General features: G+C 57.5%; 3 protein-coding genes across 9 annotated transcripts; 2 read left to right on the plus strand and 1 right to left on the minus strand.

The window, feature by feature from the left end:
* Positions 1-55: 55 nt before the first annotated feature.
* CPSF7 (cleavage and polyadenylation specific factor 7) lies at positions 56-13,850 on the minus strand. Of its 3 annotated transcripts, XM_054067947.1 has the most exons (10): positions 13,770-13,850; positions 12,556-12,674; positions 7,440-7,658; positions 6,739-6,842; positions 6,284-6,429; positions 4,308-4,716; positions 4,108-4,226; positions 2,973-3,141; positions 2,688-2,861; positions 56-2,584 (listed from the first exon to the last, which is right to left on the minus strand). In XM_054067947.1, exons 2-9 carry the CDS (start codon positions 12,607-12,609, stop codon positions 2,693-2,695), a joined length of 1,389 nt encoding a protein of 462 aa, XP_053923922.1. In that variant the 5' UTR covers positions 12,610-12,674; positions 13,770-13,850; the 3' UTR covers positions 56-2,584; positions 2,688-2,692. The 3 variants fall into 3 exon arrangements, with proteins under 3 accessions (XP_053923922.1, XP_053923920.1, XP_053923921.1); XM_054067945.1 differs by having other exon boundaries at positions 2,688-3,141; XM_054067946.1 differs by having other exon boundaries at positions 2,688-3,141; positions 13,806-13,841.
* Positions 13,851-13,853: 3 nt separating this feature from the next.
* SDHAF2 (succinate dehydrogenase complex assembly factor 2) lies at positions 13,854-16,468 on the plus strand. 2 transcript variants are annotated; one of them, XM_054067952.1, is made up of 4 exons: positions 13,854-13,961; positions 14,488-14,711; positions 15,939-16,048; positions 16,201-16,468. In XM_054067952.1, the coding sequence occupies exons 1-4, from the start codon at positions 13,947-13,949 to the stop codon at positions 16,329-16,331; spliced, it is 480 nt and encodes a 159-aa protein (XP_053923927.1). In that variant the 5' UTR covers positions 13,854-13,946; the 3' UTR covers positions 16,332-16,468. The 2 variants fall into 2 exon arrangements, with proteins under 2 accessions (XP_053923927.1, XP_009565100.1); XM_009566805.2 differs by lacking the exon at positions 13,854-13,961 and having other exon boundaries at positions 14,455-14,711.
* LOC128852278 (uncharacterized) lies at positions 16,388-18,767 on the plus strand. 4 transcript variants are annotated; one of them, XM_054067950.1, is made up of 9 exons: positions 16,388-16,527; positions 16,785-17,064; positions 17,145-17,253; positions 17,333-17,529; positions 17,839-17,924; positions 18,003-18,173; positions 18,277-18,381; positions 18,456-18,516; positions 18,598-18,767. In XM_054067950.1, the coding sequence occupies exons 1-9, from the start codon at positions 16,522-16,524 to the stop codon at positions 18,699-18,701; spliced, it is 1,119 nt and encodes a 372-aa protein (XP_053923925.1). In that variant the 5' UTR covers positions 16,388-16,521; the 3' UTR covers positions 18,702-18,767. The 4 variants fall into 4 exon arrangements, 3 of the variants coding, with proteins under 3 accessions (XP_053923925.1, XP_053923926.1, XP_053923924.1); XM_054067951.1 differs by having other exon boundaries at positions 18,051-18,173; XR_008450025.1 differs by having other exon boundaries at positions 17,839-18,173; positions 18,320-18,381; positions 18,598-18,674.
* The last annotated feature ends 321 nt before the right edge of the window (positions 18,768-19,088 follow it).

A 19,088-nucleotide genomic window follows, 5' to 3' on the forward strand; every position in this document is an offset into this window, starting at 1 on the left:
AAAATGATTTGGTTTTTTACTGCCTTCTTGGGATAATTCACTATTTTCTAATAAACATTTATTTTTATCCAGTGCCTGGGATTCCCCTGGGCAGGAAGCACTTGAGAGCTTCCAGTACCTTGGGAGCTTCCAGCACAACAGCTCCGAGCTGGCTTGGGGGGGACAGGAGCCCCTCAGAGGTGTTGGAGGGCAGCGAGGATCCCCTTGAATTGCCAACCCTCTGCTCCAAGCTGGCTCTGAGGGCACAGGAGCCCCTCAGAGGTGTCAGAAGGCAGCAAAGGGGACACAGAGGCACTCCAAGTCCCCTGGAATTCCCATCCTGCTGCTCAAAGCTGGTTCTGGGGACACAGAAACCCTCAGAGGTGTTGGAGGGTGGCAAGGGGCACCCAGAGGGCCCTGGAATTCCCATCCCACTGTTCCAAGCTGGCTCTGAGGGCACAGGAGCCCCTCATAGGTGTCATCAAAGGGGACATAGAGGCACTTAGAGGTGTCCTGGAATTTCCATCCTGCTGCTCCATGCTGGTTCTGGGGGCACAGAAACCCTCAGAGGTTTTGGAGGGCAACGAGGGGCACCCAGAGGGACCTGGAATTCCCATCCCACTGCTCTGAGCCAGCTTGGGGGGGGGGGCAGCAAAGGACACACAGGGGCTCCTTAAGTCCCCTGGAATTCCCATCTCACTGTTGTAAGCTGGATCTGGGGGCATAGGAGCCCCTCGGAGGTGTCGGAGGGCAGCAAAGGGGACACAGAGGTACTCAAAGTCCCCTGGAATTCCCATCCTGTTGCTCCAAGCTGGCTCAGGCAGCACAGGAGCCCCTCAGAGGTGGCAGAGGGCAGCAAGGGTCCCCCAGAGGCTGCCCCTCCCTCCCACACCGTGCCCTTAAACCACTCCCCGCTTCACTAAAAGCCTGACCCAGGATGGGAAGGCAACGGAAAAGCCCTCCAGCTCCATATAAAAGATTGACAGCGTCATCGTTTATTACACAATTTCCAACCTATCTGTAAGACAAACAAACCACCGGGAGCAGGAGGGGGCAGCGCCTCGCCGGGGGGGGCGGGAACGGGGCTTTGCCCCCCACTGTTTGGAAATGAAACTAAAAATTTTGTGTCGTTAAGTAAAAAAAACAGAACTCTCCTGCCCAGTGTTCCCCCCCAGCACTCACCCGCTGAGCTGGCGCCTCGGGATTTGTTACAAGACGGGGCAGGTTATTTCAACCTAAAAAGGCCTCCAGAGCCATTTTTTTTCCTGTTCAGCGGGTGATGCCGCTCAGCCAGGCTTTGGAAGTCACCTTGGGTCTTCTCAGCTCATCCTGACCCTTGCAGGCTTTCTTGCTGTGGCCAGAAGGACGCATGTGGGACACTGTGTGTCTCCTTGGCTCATCCCAACCCTCCCAGGCTCTCCCATTCCAGCCAGAGGGACGCATGTGGGACACCCTGTGTCCCCTTGGCTCATCCTGACCCTTCTGAGCTCTCCCACTACAACCCAAGGGATGCGTGTGGGACACCTTGTGTCTTCTTGGCTCATCCCAATACTCCTGGGTTCTCCTGCTTGACCCAGAGGGATGCGTGTGGGACACTCAGTCTCCTCAGCTCATCCCCACCGTCCTGGGTTCTCCCACTGCACCTGGAGGGATGCATGTGGGACGCTCTGGGTCTCCTCGACTCATCCCAACACTCCCAGGCTCTCCCGCTCCAGCCAGAGAGGTGCGTGTGGGACACCCTGTGGCTTCTTGGTTCATCCTGACCCTCGCGAGCTATCCCCGCTCCAGCCGGAGGGACGTGTATGGGACACCTTGTGTCTCCTCAGCTCATGCCAACTCTCCCAGGCTCTCCTGCTGCGGCTGGAAGGACGCATGAGGGACCTGGGAGAGGCACAGGGATGGGGAGCTCAATCCTGGCCTGCGTGACACAACCAGGCTTCCTCTAAAACAAGGAAAGCGCTGTGGGAGAGGCCGGCTCCATGCAGGGTCCTGCTGGCGCTTGGAAGTGGTTTGAGAAGTGGGAATGCCGGGGCGGAGAGAGGGGAGGACCCCCAGCCCAGCTCCAGGCCCCCTTTCCCAGCAGAGCCGCAGAGGGGACCAGATTGGGAAAACCAGGAGCTTGGCGCAGTATCCCACCAGACAGGGGTTACGGCGCTGGGGACAGGAGTGTCCCCAGAGCGTGGTACGTGGCAGAAGAGCGCATCCCGCTTCCAGCAAAGACAGGGCTGGGATTGGGAGCCATGCGCCGCCAGGGCCCGGTGCTCCACAGGGACGGCTCCATCCCCTCTGGAAAGGGCTCCCACCCTTCCCTCCATGGAATAAAAGCACCATTTCTCTTTGGGTCCGAGTGTCCACAGAGTGGAGCAGGGCGGCCAGGGCCTTCCCACCTCTCCCTGGGAAGCAACAGGAGCGGAGAGTGCGGGCGAGGGCCCCAAGGCCACGAGGTGTCGGTGGGAATCCCGCCGGGGCACAGCTTTCCTTGGGCACCCGGAGAGAGCTGGGAATGGCAGGGAAGGGGCAGGGGGGTGCGAAGCGGCCTCAGTCACGGAGTCCTGGTCGAGGTGAGGAGATACGAGTCCGTTAAAAACCACTTACTGCCAAATTCCTGCGGGGAGAGACGAGAGGAGCGGTTGGAGTGGTGTCAAACAGTCTTCCCACCCTCAACCCTGGTTCCTGGCAGGAGATCCCGACACCCTGCATGGTCTCACCTGTCTCAGTGGTGCCGGTCCCTCTCTCTGTCCCTGTCCCGATGTCGCTCGTGCTCCCGGTTCCGCTCCTGAAAATAGTCCTCGTGCCGATCCTCACTGTGGAGCAGGTCCCGGTGCCGCCGGCTGCTCTCACGGGACCGGCTGGGAGAACGTTCCCGAGACCGGTGTCTTTTCCTGGAGAAGAGAAGCTTTTGATCACCTCTGGTGGGGGTAATTCCAAGCTGGGATTGAGCCGGTGGGCAAAGGTCCCAAACGGGTGCAGGGAATCCCACCCGTATTCCATACCTGGAGGAGCTGCTGCTGCCGCCAGAGCTGTAGGACTTGGCTTCGATGCCATGCAGGCAGTCCTTGAGGGAGGAGAGGAGGACACGGCAGCGCTCGTCATTGGCAACACGGGATTGCTTGATGACGGCGATGGCTGTGAGAAGCGTCTCGATGGCGTCGCTGTAATCGCCTGTGGGGAGCAGAGGGAAGTGGTGAAAGAAGAGATCATAAGTTACTAACCTATTATAAGTTTAAACATAAGGAATTTTAACGGGGTGGTGACTGTATCTGGTTGAAGCCAGATAACAAGGACTGGTACAATGGTCAGAGGAAGGACCACCAGCTGGGCCAGATATGGTCCAAAGGCGGCCTAAGCTCTCCAAGAGCATGCGCAAGGAGGAAAGGTGAAAAGTTCATCTCGAGGAAGAGTGCCTGCTTTCATCCCCAAAGACCCTATTGACCATGAGAAAACGCACAAGCGCTATGTGCAGGAGTCCTGTGATAATGAGTTCTGGTAATTAATCTTACTATGATGATGAGTTCATGGGACTAATCTTACTAGCCCTACCCACTTCTCAGAACAGTCATGACTATGTATATTAACCCAATGCATATGTATAACATAGCACAATATAAATGTGTTGGCTTTGACGCTTGGCATGCAAGCTTGGAGGACAGATCCCCCTTGCACCCCAGGCACAGCCGCATACCTGCGCCTAACTCTGCGTTTGGTGTCGTTATTCCATGAGTCAGTGGAGCTGGCACCGGATGGGGCCACCAGAGGGACATGGGGACAGAGAACACGGATGGATGGAGGGACAGGAGAATGCACAGGGACACAGATAGACATGGAGTGACACATGAGACATGAACAGAGGGACAGACAGAGACATGGGTGGACAGAGACATAGGGACAGGGATGGACAGAGGGACACACAGGGACACAGAGGGATGCATGGACAGAAGGACACATAAGGACACAGAGGGGTGCATGGGGACAGGGACACGGATGCACAGGGACATGGACAGAGGGACACAGAGGGATGCATGGACTGAGAGAGGAACAGAGAGAGGGACACACAGGGACAGGGCAGAGAGGGACATGGGGACGCACAGGGACGGACAGAGAGACATGGATGGACACAGTCACCATTACCTGCACTGGCACCAGACACCGCCTTGGAGATGGCGCTGCTGGAGATGGCGCGGTTGCGGTTCATGATCTCCTCAAACTCCACCTCACTCACGGGTGGTGGCGGCGGGCCGAGCTCCCGGCTGCGCATGAGACACAAACGAAGCTGTCAGCATCATCTCCCAAATTCGGTCCCCCCCGCCTCCCCCTCGGCCCCACCTCACCTGCTATGGTTGTAGGGAGCCATGACTTTGCCGTAGGTGTCTGGTGGAGGGCCCAGAGCCGCGTTGGGAGGGGGGAAGAAGGCAGGGTTGAGGTGCAGGGCAGGGGGAACGGCCCCCGGGGGCGGCACAGTGAGGTGCGGCGGAAGTCGGGGCGGCGGGGGCATGAGGTGCTGGTAATGGATGCCAGGCGGAGGCGGGGGAACACCAAACGTGGAGGAGAGGGGTGGTGGGGGCGGCATGGGCGGTGGAGGGAGCCCCATGAGGGGCAGGGCGGCAGGGGGGCGGTTGAAAAAAGGCAGGACGGAAGGGGGTTTCTCCACGCGGGCGGGCGGCAAAGCGTTCTCCGTCGGCGTGGCACGGCCATCCACCAAGTCCATGGAATCCCGAGAGTGAGCTCTTGGCGGTACACCTGGAATGGGATAGGAAAGAGCCATGAGTTGCAGCCAGAGGGCCTCCAGGTCTTGGAGACCTCCTCCTCCTCTTTCTCTTGCCCCAAAGCGCAAGGACCTCCAGGTCTTGAAGACCTCCTCCTCTTCCTCCCCACCCACAGTGCAAGGACCTCCAGGTCTTGGAGACTTTTTCCTCCTCATCCTCCCCACCCACAGCACTAAGGACCATCCACTCCCACAGCCCCAGGAGAGCTCAAGATGCCCAGGGAAAGATTCAGCCAACCAAACATAGCCTTCACTTCCACGTGCCTCCAAGAGGGAACCAGCTCACACAGAGCCCCAGGAACACTTGCTCTCAGCCAGCATGGCTCTACAGAAGCTGCCAAGCAAGCAGCTTAGAGGGAGAGAAGTGAAAAGGCCCAAGAAATGGCAAGAGGTCCCCAGCAGAGAGGTCACCGAGACCCCGAAGATGTTAAATGACCCAGAGAGCCTGCAATCCACACGCAGACTCCAAAAGACCCGAGGAATATGAGGGGGCAGAACCCAAGTGTTAAGTGCAACAAAGCAGGAGGAAGGAAAATTCTACCCTCAAAGAGATAGACAAGAACCCCTGCTGCGTCCAAAGAGGCTTTGAGGATGAGAGAGGAGAGGTGGCACACAGGACACTGCCTTTTCGAGGGCTGTGGGGCAGCTATGGCTCCCCGACAGGCCCTGACACTCCAACAACCACCAAAAGGAGCACAGTGCTGACAGCAAGGCTCCATGTGAGAACCCCTTGGGAAGAAGCTGAAACTCAGCCTCTCCGTGCCCAGAAAGGCAAGGGGCAGAAGTGATCACGCCCTGCTCCACCGAAACACACGGGCAGGTCAGGACGCGATCTAACAGCGCACAGCGCCACCAAGAAGCGGATCACAGCGGATACGGGAGCTGAGGAGAGGGGGCAAAGGTCACAGCTACCCCTTCACAACTCGGCCAGGGTGCTTAAAAAGAAAGGTTTTTCCTTGCATGAAACGAGCCACAGGATCTACAATGACCACAGCTGGCCAAGATCACCTCCTCGTACATGCTCCTGCCGAGACAATCCCTTGTGGCTCCGCAAAGCATCTCGGCACGGGGCTGGGGAGTCACATCGCTGCGGAGTGAGGCGAGGACCACCTATTGCCATTGTAGAAAGCCCACGGCCAGGCCCCAGCTGGAATATTGAGTCCAGTGTTGGGCACCTTACCTCCGCAGGGATGGACAAATTCTGGAGGAGATCCAGAGAAGAGCTACTAATAGATATGGAGGGTCTTAGCTATGTTGATAGGCTGAAGAGCTTAAGCCCATTCAGTTTGGAGAGGAGGAGGAGGAGGCTACGAGGGATCTTCGCAGTGTGTGAGCACCTAAAAGGGGATCATAAAGACTCGGGTCAGGATCTAATCAGACTAAGCAGCAATAGGAAACAACCCCCAGGGAATTCCTGGCAGAGTTCCCTCCCCAAACCCCGAGGGTCTTGGCGAGTCCGGCCTGGGAATCTGCAGGGCCCGCGGGAGCTGTAGCGTGGCATGGAGATCCCCGCACCCGGCATGTGTCTTTGCCTCAACTCACGTTTGCGAGCCTGCGCCTCAAACTGTGACAGGTTCTGCCGGGTCGCCAGCCTCACCTCCACCTTGTCTCCGTTGAGGATTTTGCCTGGAAGGAGCTCCAGGAGTTTGTGGACTGAGTTTTCAGAGGCAACCACCACCTCTGCGTACCTGCGGGAAAGCCCAGTGGTGAGGCAAGGAGACATCACCCTCTGGAATGGGATAGGGACCCACAGGGCTCCATCAATCCTCGCTGGCACAGACCACCCAGCACCACCTCCTGCTGCCTTCCCTGGGGTTCCATGTGCCCTCCTCCCTTCCCCATGCTCTTTGGGAGTCTTCACTTTGCCATTCCAGCTCCAGGTGGGCTGCACATCACCTAGGCCAGCCCGAAAAAGTACCAGCTGCCCTCTCTACTGCCTACAATGCAGAGGAGGTGGCTTCGAGGGCCTGGTTCCCCGATTCCCGCTCAGCTCTCACCCTTTTGACTGGCCATTGGCTCTGTTCTCTGCAAATTTCAGCTCCACGACGTCATAGACACCAACTGAGCGGATGGTTTGGATGAGCTGCTGGTCAGTCGTCCACTGTGGAGGTGGGAAGAGAGCTTTCAGCTCACAGAGCGCTTTGTGGGCTCCGCTGTACCCCAGCTAACCTAGGCTCATAAATGCAGGCACCCTCAGAGCCCCTACAGGGCATTTAAAATCAGCATCGAGCCCTGGACATGGCTGCAAGAGGTCTCTACTCTCTGGACAAGACAAAGCCTTCTCAAAAGTGTCCCTGTATCCATCAACAGGAGGAGGGAACTCATCCGTGCAGCCCCAAGGAGGCACAGCCAGGCATGAGCAGCAGCCAGCACGAGGGAGGCACCACAGTCGCTGGTCCCTCGCCTCAGATTTGGCCTGAAGCCCCTCAAGGCTACGAATACCTTTTCCCCGAGGATCAGAAGGACCACAAAGTCCTGTCCTGGACTCCCTGAGGACCACAAGGTCCAGTCCAGCTCACAACCTGGCTCAGGACACTGGGTCAACATGGATTGAGGAAGAACAGCACCCCCAAAGAGTCCTGCATCCCCTCAGGGGTTTCCCTGTGGGACCAGGCACCACAAGAGACCCAAACTACCCAGGCGGGTGATCTGGAGATCCCTCAGCAGGGAAGCACAGCCAGGAAGCAATCCCACTCACCCAGGAGAAGCTGCCCACATAGACGGCAGCTCTCTTGTTGCGCAGTCCACTGTACGTGTACAGGATGGCAGGAGCTTTGTTGTTGGGCTTGGGGGAGGGCTCCTGGCGGATCTCTGGAGGAGGCTCTGAGCTGCTGGTGCGGCTTTCAGCGGGCTGCGAGCTGGCTGCTAACACGTCGTCGTACAGATCCATCTGATCGGCATTACTGAACTCCGAGTCCTGCCAGGGGAGACAGCATTAGCACCACTGGGGGTGAAACTGCACCTCAGAATGGGTGAGCTGTTCAGAGCCTCAACAGGGTGCTGGAAGAGAATCCCGGAGTCCTCCAACCACCCCTGTTACAAACCAACCACCACAGGAGATGTTTAAAAGTCACCTTGCAGTGTGGCTTTGCCACAGGTGTCCCACCATGCCAGGGACTGTGGATGAAAAACGCTGGAGACTAAGAAGTCTCTTTCCCAGTTCACAAACCAGTTGTCCCCATTCCCCAGGAGCTCTCTGGAGCCAAGCCGAGTCAAAAGTTTTTCATGGAATCATGGAATGATTTGGGTTGGAAGGGACCTCAAAGCCCAACCAGTTTCACCCCCCTGCCATGGGCAGGGACACCTCCCACTGGATAAGGGGCTCCAAGACCCATCCAACCCAGCCTTCAACACCTCCAGGGATGGGGCAGCCACCACTGCTCTGGGCAACCTTGGACAGGGACTCCCCACCCTCACAGCAAAACATTTCTGCCTAAGATCTCATCTCCATCTCCCCTCTTCTAGCTACAAACCCCTCCCCTTGTCCTGTCCCTGCATTCCCTGATCCAGAGCCCCTCCCCAGCTCTCCTGGAGCCTCTTTCAGTCCTGGAAGCTGCTCTAAGGTCTCCCCACAGCCTTCTCTCCTCCAGGCTGAACAACCCCAACTCTCCCAGGCTGGCCTCAGACAGGAGGTGCTCCAGCCCTCGCATCATTTCCATGCCCTCCTCTGCACTCGCTCAAACAGCTCTGTGTTCTCCCTGTGCTGAGACTCTAGAACTGGACGCAGGACTCCAGGTGGGTCTCGCAGAGCAGAGCAGAGCAGAGGGTCAGAATCCCCTCCCTCCCTGCTGGTCCCACTGCTCTGGACGCAGCCCAGGACATGGGTGGTTTCTGGGCTGGGAGCACACATTGTTGGCTCCTGTTGAGCTTCTCCTCCCCCAGGACACCAAGTCTTTCTCCTCAGGGCTGCTCCCAATCCATTCATCTCAGGTCTGTTTGCAACAAGGAGAAAGTGGTGAAGCACTGCCAGGAACGAAGCCATGGCAAACACATCCGGTGCCCATTATTTCCTAGGAGTCAGCTCCTCTCACCCAGATCCCTGTCCTCTCCCCTCAGTCTATGCCATCGTGCTGTGTCCTCTTTCAACACTTCATTTTTGCCTCCTCACGCTTCCCCCGAGCCCAGGAGCCCCCTTAGCACCGTGCTGCTCTTCCCCACTGCAAATCATGCCGTGCCATAGGCTCGCGACCACCCCTTGCTCCTGCGATCCACAGTGTCCTAGACAAGGCTGAAAACTCTCCTGCATGAATCCAGTCTCTCCAACCGGCCAAGCAGTCACACAAGTCCCAAAACAACAGGGCTGACGCCTCCTTCCCAAAAACAAGGATTACCAGTGCCATAAAGACAGGGTGATAGGCTCTGCTTTGCAATGACCAACATAACCCTGGAGCATTTTTCCACCTATGGAGATGGAAAAAGAGAGGAACACTCCAAGAAGCAGAGCCACAAGGTTTTATCCCACTGGCAACTGGTGCTGGATCAATTTTCCACTCCATGAGCTACAAACCTGTTGCTTTTCCGCCCCTGGAACTCTGACACACGCCTCAGGGAGCAGAGGACTGGCTCATCAGGATGTCAGCCACCCTGAGCAAAGGGACAAGACACAACTTGCTCCTTCAGGAAGAATCTCACCTTCTGTCAGTGTGCGAGGGTAAGAGTTCAGTAGCAGAAAACCACAAGAGAGCCTCTCACTCCTTGGTGGGCAAAGGATTTCAAACAAATCCAGCCTGGGGGCTGCACACCCACTCTCAAACCCTCAGTTTGGGGCCAGCAGAGCCTTCCTCAGCATAGGAGCGACACACGGCATCTCCTCTCGGCAGCAGAGCTTTGCACAGCACCAACCAGGCGCCGAGGAAGCTTGTGCACTGCGAACTCTAGTGTCCTAGATCTGCCTTCCAATTCCCACTCTGTTCCGAGCTATATTTAATTTGGAGTGTACAGTGAGTGCTGTGTTTACTACAGAGCTCCAGACTAATTGCTCAGCCGGATTCAGCGCGCGCTGAGCAGCTTTGCATGCTACAAATTACTACGTTGGTATCCATCCCACAGGAGCAACACAGAGGTCCTGTACAGCACAAAAAACAGAGGCTCTGCTCCCAGATTTTTAATTCCAGGACTTTAAAGGCATTTTGGACAACATCCTCTGCTAGAGATCACACAAGGTGGTTAAAACCCCTCTGCTGTGGCAGCCAGGGGAGTGCACACACGTGACATGGCTCTTTGTGGGCCCAAGGGAGTGATGGGGAAGGGCACGCAGCTTCCAAAGGGTCACAGAAACACAAAACTGAAACCATTTTTCCCCAGACGCTCTTCCCAATGGCAACGTTCATTCCTAAGGCAAGCTGTTAACTTTTACATCCAGCTATTTAAGCCACAAGAGCTGATAAAAAGGTTACAGGAATCTCAACAGGGAGCAGTATTTTTGTACTCATTCTCAAAACAGCTCTGCTGCTCCGTTAATCCACCTCCCACACTCCTACCCCTTCCAAGTGCCGCTGGACACGGCCCAAGGCTGGAAGATTTCTGTCTGGATGTTTCAGAGTGAAGAGAAATCACTCGGTAACCCTCAGTTACGCTCCTCAGGGGATGCTCCAGCTTGGGAGTTTTTAGGGATCCTCTGGGTCCATTCAATTTTTAGTGCTCTCCCTTAAAAACAAACCACCCGATGAGAAGAGGGTACAGTACTCACAGCCCCGGCGCTCCTGGTCCCCTCGCTGCTCTCTGCTCTCGCACTGAATTTGTGGATCGGAACACAGGAGCACGAGGCTGCTCGCATCACCCGCTGACTGCTCACACCCTCGCTGCTGTTCAAACCCCAACATGGCAACTGTGCCCCAAACCCATGTGAGGCACTTTGTGAAGATGCTGAGTGCTATCAGCCATTGTTTCCATGTCTGCTGCAAGATTTGGAACCACGCTGGTGCTCCTGGTGTTCTGCAGGGACTGCGGGGCAGCCAGGGCACCTTCCCACCATGCCCTGATCCCACATGTGGATTCACTCTGGGTTTCTTCCTGCCACCATGCAGCCCGAGGCAAGCGGGATGCTGGAGTTGGCATCCTCAATAATTGCTTCCAGCTTTACAAATCCTCCATCTTCTTCGCTGTGTGAAACATCTTCTGTGTCCTGACCCCAAGCGCTCCGGTTAAATCATCCCATACGTCTTCCCCACTGTGCAGCTGGGCCTGCTCCATCCTCCTGCCAACACTCCTTAACTTCTTTACTCCCAAAGACTTGACCGAGGCCAGATTTGACTCAGAGACCCTCTCAGCTCCCCAGCAGACATTCCTGCATCAACTCAAGCCATGCTTTCACCTTTCCTGCTCCAAGACTTGCAGGCACAAGCAGGACCACTCCGCAGATAGTCTGTAAAGTTCTTCACTTCTTTTACTCATCCCTTGCCCCCCAAGCCATTACAGACGGCACAGCTCTCCTATCCAGCCAGGAAACACTGCAGCTGCGTTCACTGCTTCCCTTCCACATCCAGAGTGAAGCTTCCTGCTTACTCTGTACGCTTCTAAACTCCAGCCCATGCATTTTCTTGCTCTGCACCTTATACCCTTATCCATCTCCAGCTCTTCCTTCTGCTCCTAATTCCAGATGCACCAATTTCCCCCACTCTGTTAAAAGTGAATTCCATGAACACACACATTGAAGACATTCCTCGACTGAGGCTGTTCCACTTAATCCCAGCACAGCACTGGATGGTTTAATACACAGGGAATCGGGTTTATTCCAGGAGCTTTCCAGAAAGGACCCAGGAAGCGGTGTTTCAGTCAGAGGGTGGAAAGCACCTTGCAGTCCTCAGCAGTTAACATGGTTTCTGCCAGGTTGCTTTTCCCCACATTGCGTTCCCACCTATCTCCTACTCCACAGGATCGATTGTTCCCAGCTTCTCCTCAGATTTTCGCAATCCCTGAACTCCCTAAAATCTGCTGCTCCAACAGCTACACCCCCCACTTCTCTCCCATTTCTCCCTGAGAGTCCCAGACAGCCTCAGGGTGGGAAAGGGGGACACCTTGGACCACAGTGATCCCCTGCTGCAGCTTCCCAGCCTTGATGATCCCATGGGATCAGAGCTCTGCGTCCCCTCACTGTGCAATTCGCTGGCAGCGCCTCTTCCAGGTTGGATTTCTCCAACTATAGGTTGCAACTATCCCCTTCAACCCCTGCTCCCCACTGCCCTAGCAAACATTCGGATGCAAAGCCTGCCTCCTTTGGATGTTTTGGGACAATCTGCACGTTGAACTTCTGGAGGAACCCACAGATGGATGTGTTATTCCCAGCTCGGCACGGCAGCCACTGGGATCTGGGAATAGCCCCTGCCCTCTCTTTCCCACAAGGATGCAGAACCACCTTTTCCTGGGAACACCAGGTGCATCCTCTGCCTCTGCTCAGCATGCATGCTGCTACGTCCACACTAACGACTCCTAACGTGCTGGCCGACACTGGTAAAGATGCTCTCTCCCAGAAAATGGGATCTGTCCCCCCACAGAAAAGGGAGAGATCTGCCCCACCCAGAAAATGGGATCTGTTCCCCTAGAAAAGGGGAGATCGGTACTCCCCTAGAAAAGGAGGGATCTATTCTCCACAAGAAAGAGGGGGATCTGTCCCACTCCCCCTAAATAAAGAGGAATCTGCTCCCCCAAGAAAGAGAGGGAAGATCTGCTCCTGAAGAAAGAGGGGTGATCTGTCTCCCATCCTCCTCCCACCTGAAAAAGAGGAATCTGCTCTCCCAGAAAAGGAGGAGGATCTGCTCCTCCAGAAAAGCAGGGGATTGGCTCCCCCCAGCCCAGTGTGCAGACGTGCTCCTCACCTGGTTGAACTCCTCGTCTGCGTAGATATCGATCAGATCCACTCCCTCGGACATATTTCCAGAGACGGGAGCAGGAGCCCGGGCTGGAACCGGGGCGAAGCAGGAAGACGGAAGGGCCTCTGTGGCAGGGTGAGGGTGAGAGGGAGAAGGAGGTCAGTGGAGCTCAAGGGGCCCCTCCTTCCCCGCAGGCACCCCCTGAGCACCAGGAAAATCCCACCCGACCCATCCCATGCTAAGGCCACCTGGAGAGAAACAGGGCTCCATTTCCCCCAGTCTCTGCCAACTTCTGGGGGCAACAACCCCCTCTCAGAAGGGCAAAAATGCTTTCTCGCGAGGGCAACCGCTCTCCCTTCTCACTGGGGAGGGGGCAATCCCCCCCTCTCAGGGAGGTAATTAAGCCTCTCTCTTGTGGGGGGGCAACAACCACCTCCGAGGGCAACCACCCCTCTCTCAGGGGGCAATTAACCCTCTCAGGGGGGGCAACCAACCTCCCTCTTATAGGGGCAACTAACACTCTCAGGGGGGCAAGCAGCCCACTCTCAGGGGAGCAATTAACTCACTCTCTCTCATGGGGGCAAGTAGCCCTCTTGGGAGGGGAGCATTTGATCCTCTCAGGGGGGCAACCACCCCATTCTCTCATGGGGACAAACAACTCTCCTGGGAGAGGGGGGCAATTAACCCTCTCAGGGGGGCTACCACCCCACTCTCGGTGGGGCAACCAACCTCCCTTTCAGGGGTGCAATTAACTCTCTCAGGGGGGCAACTAACCCACTCTCTTGAGGGGGAGTAAAGCTCTTGGAGGGGCAACCACCCCACTCTCAGGGGAGCATTAACCATCTCGGGATGAGGGGCAACTAACCCACTCTCCCGAGGTGGGGGGGCATCAACCCTCTTGGGTGGGCACCTGCCTCACTCTCAGGGGAGCACTTAACTCTCCGTCTCTGGGGGGCAACCACAATTTATCCCTCCCCATCCCACGCCAAGAGCCCTCCCTAACCCAAACCTAAGGGCCATAGGTCCCCCCACGCCCCTGCATCGGCCCCCCCTCCCCGAGATGGGAGGCCCCAGGGGGGACCCTACGGCCCCCGCCCCGCGCTCCCCGTGGCGGCAACGTAGCCACCTCCCCCCAAGCCTGAGCCCCCGCTACGGCCCCGTCTCGGGAGTGTGAGGGGAGGGGGTTACGGTTCTCGCCCCACCCCGGCCCAGCCCGTTACCGCCAGGCAGGCCCCAAGCGCGCCACCCGCCCTAACCGCCAGCGCCTCCAACCGCCGCCGCCGCGCCTCTTCCGGTTCGGGACACGCCCCTTCCGGCCCGCCCTGCGCTGTACCATAGAGTCGGGCCGCCCAGTCTCATAGAGCGGCCCGGAGCGGGGTCAGAGGCTGGGGGATAGTATGGCGGCGGCTAGGGTGAGGGGCTATGGGGTTACTGGGAGAGATGGGTGCGGAGTCAAAGGGAGACGGGAGGGAGGAGGCGGGGCCTGGGAAGGGCAGGGAGAACAGCGGGGTCTGGAGGGGCTGTGGAGTGGGAATAGAGTGGGATAGGGGTTATGGGATGGGGGCCTGGGGGGGCAGAAAGGTCTAGGGGGGCTGTGGGATGGGGATTGGGGGTTATGAGCACCGAAGGGGCTGTGGGATCGGGGGCAGAAAGGTCTGGGGGGGCTGTGGGATGGGAACAGCGTGGGGTGAGGGTCTGAGGGGGCTATGGGATGAGGATTAGTGTTATAGGAACTAAGGGAACTGTGGGATGGAGATCAGAGGCATTGGGGTCTGGGGGGGCTGTGGGATGGAGGTGGGGGGCAGCAGAGTCTGTGGGGGCTGTGGGGTGAGGGGCATCAGGGTCTGTGTGTGTGTGTGTGCTGGGGATCTCCCTGTCCCCATTGTGCTGGGACCACTGGGTCTGATGTCCCCTGCCCTATCCATATACTGTTCACAGCTCCGCTCCTTGCCCAGGCTGGCTCTGGGCCGCCACATGGTGGGGCCAGCATGCCTGCAGCGTGGCTACCGTGGGGCCTCCCCACCGGACTCAGGCAAGGACATGCTGGAGATCCCCTTGCCCCCCTGGCAGGAGCGGCCGGACGAGCCACTGGAGACCAAGAGAGCCCGGCTGCTCTATGAGAGCCGGAAGCGGGGGATGCTGGAGAACTGCATCCTGCTCAGGTGAGGTGCTGAGTGACTATTCTCCCGACTTCTCAGCCACTTCCAGCTGTTCCTCCACTGTGTCCTCAATCCCGGGCTGCTCTCTCCTTCCTGACAGTGTAATCTGGGGGCAAGGATGTCAGATGCTTTGCAGGAGGGATAATATCAGTCCTGGGGAGCTGACGGAGAGAGTCTGGGCGAAGTGAGGGTGTAGTTCAGTTCCTTAAACGTGTTCCAGGTTTTTAATTAATAGGGAAGAGCCCCAAGCACTGCAGCAAAGCGTTTAGTGAGGTAGTGCACCCCATAATCCAAACCCAAAGGAGATGTGACCAGAGGAAATGTAACCAGCACGGTGAGGGAGGGGATTCTGACCCTCTGCTCCTCTCTGGTGAGACCCACCTGGAGCCCTGCATCCAGTTCTGGAGTCCTCAGCACAAGGGAGGACATGGAGCTCTTGGAGTGAGTGCAGAGGAGGCCACGGAGATGATGCAAGGGCTGGAGAACCTCCTGTCCGAGGCCAGGCTGAGAGAGTTGGGGTTGTTCAGCCTGGAGAAGAGAAGGCTGTGGGGAGACCTTAGAGGAGCTTCCAGGACTGAAAGGGGCTCCAGGAGAGCTGAGGAGGGGCAGGGATCAGGATGAGGGGAACGGTTTGGAGCTGCAAGAGGGGAGATGGATGTGAGATCTTAGGGAGAAATGTTTTGCTGTGAGGGTGGGGAAGCCCTGGCCCAGGCTGCCCAGAGCAGTGATGGCTGCCCCGTTCCTGGAGGTGTTAAAGGCCAGGTTGGATGGGTCTTGGAGCCCCTGATCTGGTGGGTGGTGTCCCTGCCTCTGGCAGGGGTTGGAACTGGGTGGGCTTTGAGATCCCTTCCAACCCACCCCATTCCATGAGTCTATGATTCTTTGTGATGTTGCTTGGAGGACAGAAGGCTGAGCTGTTGGATCAGTCACCACAGGAACTTTACTCCCATTGGAAGCTGTTGCCAGGCAGGGTGGAGCAGATCCAGAGGCATGCGGGAGCTCTGGAGGAAGCTCTAGTCCTTTGGGAAGGCTGTATGCAGTTTCTGGGATGTCCGGAGGAGACAAGACCAGTTGGGTTTCAGGACTGAAGTCACGGTTAATGGAGAGCAGGCTGGGGCTGAAGGCAGGAGCCAAGTCGCTTTGGTTCTGGGTCTTCTGGCATCCATGGTCAGGAGTGGCCTGGTTCTTCCTCCACCCACCCCTCCTCATCCTCGTCTGCCCTTTTTCCAGCCTCTTTGCAAAGGAGAACCTGAACCGCATGAGCGAGCAGCAGCTGAACCTCTACGACCGGCTCATCAACGAACCCAGCAACGACTGGGACATCTACTACTGGGCCACAGGTACAGCACAGCCACCTGTTGTCCTGCCCGCTCCGACGCCGGGGCTCTGGCCGAGGCAGCACTATCGTTCCAAGCTGTGGGAGCTGGGCCGGATGGGATGAGCGTGAGCTTTGGGACAAGATGAAGTTGTTCTTTTGCTGTTTCTACCTCAGAAGCCAAGCCACCGCCGGCCGAGTTTGAGAATGACGTGATGGCCATGCTGCAGGAGTTTGCCAAGAACAAGAAGAAGGAGCAGAGGCTGCGGCAGCCAGACCTGGAATATCTTTTTGAGCCACCCCACTGATGGAGAGGCCCCCAACTCCTTTCCCAGCCCCTGGAGCAGGGAAGGGACACTGTGGAAACACTGCTGCTGTCCTCTCTGTCCTCTCCTCCAGCAGCAGCTCGTGTGGACTCAGGATGAATAAAGCCATGGCTGCTACCGGTGCTGCTCCAGCTGCGTTGTGGGTGCAGGGCTTTGGTTTTTGGTGTTCCTCATGAAGGTAGCAGTGATCCAAGCTCACTCTGGCACCTGCTAGCTCACCGCCGTCTCCAGCGCCTACCCGTCCCTTTGAAACCCTATTCTGGGGACCCCAGGGAGGTGGCTCCATGCCCAAGGAGCCGTGGGCTCCTCCGTAGGAGGTTGGAGTGGGGCATCCCATCCATTTGATACAAATGGTCGGATTTGATGATCAAAGAGGTCTTTTCCAACCTAGTGATTCTGTGATTCTCTGATCCTGCTCTCTCGTGCCCTCCACAGGGTATCCCAGACGCACCCGTGGTCCCCAGGCAGTGGTTTGAGTCCCTTGGTGGCCAAGGTATCACGGCACCAGTTACCAGGAGACACCATCACCATCCCAACGGAGACATTCCACAGCCACCCCTGGCTCGGGGCAGGCAGAAGCTACTGTGGGGCAGCCCCACCGCAGCATCTGCCTTTCCGTTTGTCCATCCCTCCCTGCAGGACGTGGGGCTGGGCACGGCAGGGAGAGCACACACCAGCATGAACTTGTACACCACAAACTATGCAGTGGCTAATGGTAGGGGGTCCTAAAGGCCACCCCAAAATGGTGGGGGGCTCATTCCCAGGGCTGAAGCTCCTTTTCTTGCTGCCACCCAGGCCAGCAGCATTTACATCCCCACATCAGCCACCCCACCGAGAGCGGCTTTGTGACCAACAACCTCTCAGCCGTCTTCAACCTTCTCTGCCCACCCAGCAGAGCGGAGGGGTAGGTGACTCCACTGTTGAGGGACAGGGGATGAATTTCAGGGCACCACCATCACAACCATGTTGGCCTCCTGCCATAGCTACTGCCTCCACACTGCTGTGTCCACCACCACTGAGCACTTCCAGCCCCTCTGTTTCCCCGAAGACCGGAGCCTCCTGGCCCAGTGCAACTACCAGCCACAGAAGAGCTGCTATTCTCACCTCCACACTGGAGTGGAAGGTCCTCAGGACATGGGGCAATGCAGCAAGAACAACTGCACCGGTCCTACCTGTCCAGGTATGGGCTTGGGGGGGTGGAACCATGGCCATCTCCAACTTTAGGGAATATTGGGGTGTTGGCCCCAATATTGGGGTATTGACTCTCTAGGAGGGTCTGGGGTTCTTGGTGGTCCGGGGCCAGCTTCATCCCTAGGAGGGTTTGGGGTGTTGGTGGTCCAGGGCCAGCTCTATCCCTAGGAGGGTCTGAGGGTCTTGGTGGTCCAGGGACGGCTCTGTCCCCAGGAAGGTTTGGGGGTGTTGGTGGTCAGTTCCATCCAGCCAATGCCATAGGGACAGAGCTGGGGACAATGGGATCTGCTCCCCACAGATGTTCTCCAGAAGATGACCATTGGTGCCAAAGAGCCACCAGGCTTCTCCGTGGCCACCTGGAGGAGTGACGGCATTCTGCCACCCGTGAGCCCCAGCCCCCTGGATCTCCTGTCCCCCACTACTCTCCCATTCCCGCTGCACCCCATGAAATGCATTTCCCAGTGTAGGGCAGAGGACATGCATGTCCCAGCCATCCCATCCATCTGCCAGGGTGGTGAGAAGATCCTAGTGCTGCCGACGATCTCCAAAAGAGGCAGTGCGTTCATCTGGGAGGTGCCAGGCTGCCAGGGCATGGAGATAAGAAGGACCTCATCCCACTGCCTGGGCGCAGAGGTGAGGAGGAACCCATCCTGCTGCCTAGGCATGGAGATGAGGAGGAACCCATCCTGCTCCCATCCTCATGTTCCCTCATCCTCCCTTGCTGTCCCCCACACAGGGCTTGCCCAAGGTGGGTCACCCCATCCCACTCATGTCCCAAGGGCTGCAGGTGCCACGAGTGATCCGGGCCAGCTTGCCAGGACAATACCGTGCTGTCAGGAAGGTGGGTGCAGGCATGGCCCTATTCCAATTCCTGTCCCCATTGGACCATGCATCCAACCCACCTTCATCCCGCAGGAGCCGTTGGGGTTTACCACCAAGAATGGCCAGTACCCGGCCCTGCCTCTCGCTGTGCCAGGTGAGTTTGGGGGGACCCTGGAGTGGAGAGCTTGTGGCTCCAGTTCCAACCTCACCGCCCCATCCCTCTTGGATTTTCCAGCTTGGTGTTGGTGGGGTCCAACTTGGATGGGGAGACCCATGGCGAGCATCCAGCCCCCGCACCCGAGTGGCTTCACCACCAACAATGACCCCACCAAGATCTGAGGTGACACTGAGGTCCTCCTTGGGGGCTGGATCTCAGGAGTCTCAGGACCTCCCCATTCCCTGGGAGCACACGGAGAAATAAAGTCTGGACAGAGTCTTCTTGAGTGTCCTTGTCACTCCCGGACCCTGGTGAGGGGCTGTGGTTGCCCACCCCGTTTTGAGGGCTCCTCCACCCTGGGGATCCTGGGCATCCCCAATTCCCTGGAATCACATGGAGGAATAAAGCCTGGAAGGAGCCTTCCTGGGCACGTTGTCCTTGTCACCCCTGTTCCTCCAGGACGCCAGGGAGGAGCTGTGGTTGCCCATGCCGTTTTCGGGGCTTGTCCACCCTGAGGATCTTGGGAACCCCCCCATTCCCTGGAAGCACATGGAGGAGTAAAGTCCTCC

Source organism: Cuculus canorus, chromosome 5 (genome assembly GCF_017976375.1).
Source record: "Cuculus canorus isolate bCucCan1 chromosome 5, bCucCan1.pri, whole genome shotgun sequence".
In the NCBI taxonomy this organism is placed as follows: Eukaryota; Metazoa; Chordata; class Aves; order Cuculiformes; family Cuculidae; genus Cuculus; species Cuculus canorus.

Bases quoted from the DNA above. Each gene is read 5' to 3' on its own strand.
- CPSF7 (XM_054067945.1), bottom strand. From the start codon at position 12,609: ATGTCCGAGGGAGTGGATCTGATCGATATCTACGCAGACGAGGAGTTC. The intron at 6,430-6,738 runs GTGAGAGCTGAG...GCTTTCCCGCAG, and splicing joins GCCAATGGCCAGTCAAAAGG to GTACGCAGAGGTGGTGGTTG. The intron at 4,717-6,283 runs GTGAGTTGAGGC...ATCCCATTCCAG, and splicing joins TGAGGCGCAGGCTCGCAAAC to GTGTACCGCCAAGAGCTCAC.
- LOC128852278 (XM_054067949.1), top strand. The intron at 17,254-17,332 runs GTAGGTGACTCC...CTCCTGCCATAG, and splicing joins CCACCCAGCAGAGCGGAGGG to CTACTGCCTCCACACTGCTG. The intron at 18,174-18,276 runs GTGAGGAGGAAC...TCCCCCACACAG, and splicing joins CCCACTGCCTGGGCGCAGAG to GGCTTGCCCAAGGTGGGTCA.
- SDHAF2 (XM_009566805.2), top strand. From the start codon at position 14,455: ATGTCCCCTGCCCTATCCATATACTGTTCACAGCTCCGCTCCTTGCCC. The intron at 14,712-15,938 runs GTGAGGTGCTGA...CCCTTTTTCCAG, and splicing joins GAGAACTGCATCCTGCTCAG to CCTCTTTGCAAAGGAGAACC. The intron at 16,049-16,200 runs GTACAGCACAGC...TTTCTACCTCAG, and splicing joins CATCTACTACTGGGCCACAG to AAGCCAAGCCACCGCCGGCC.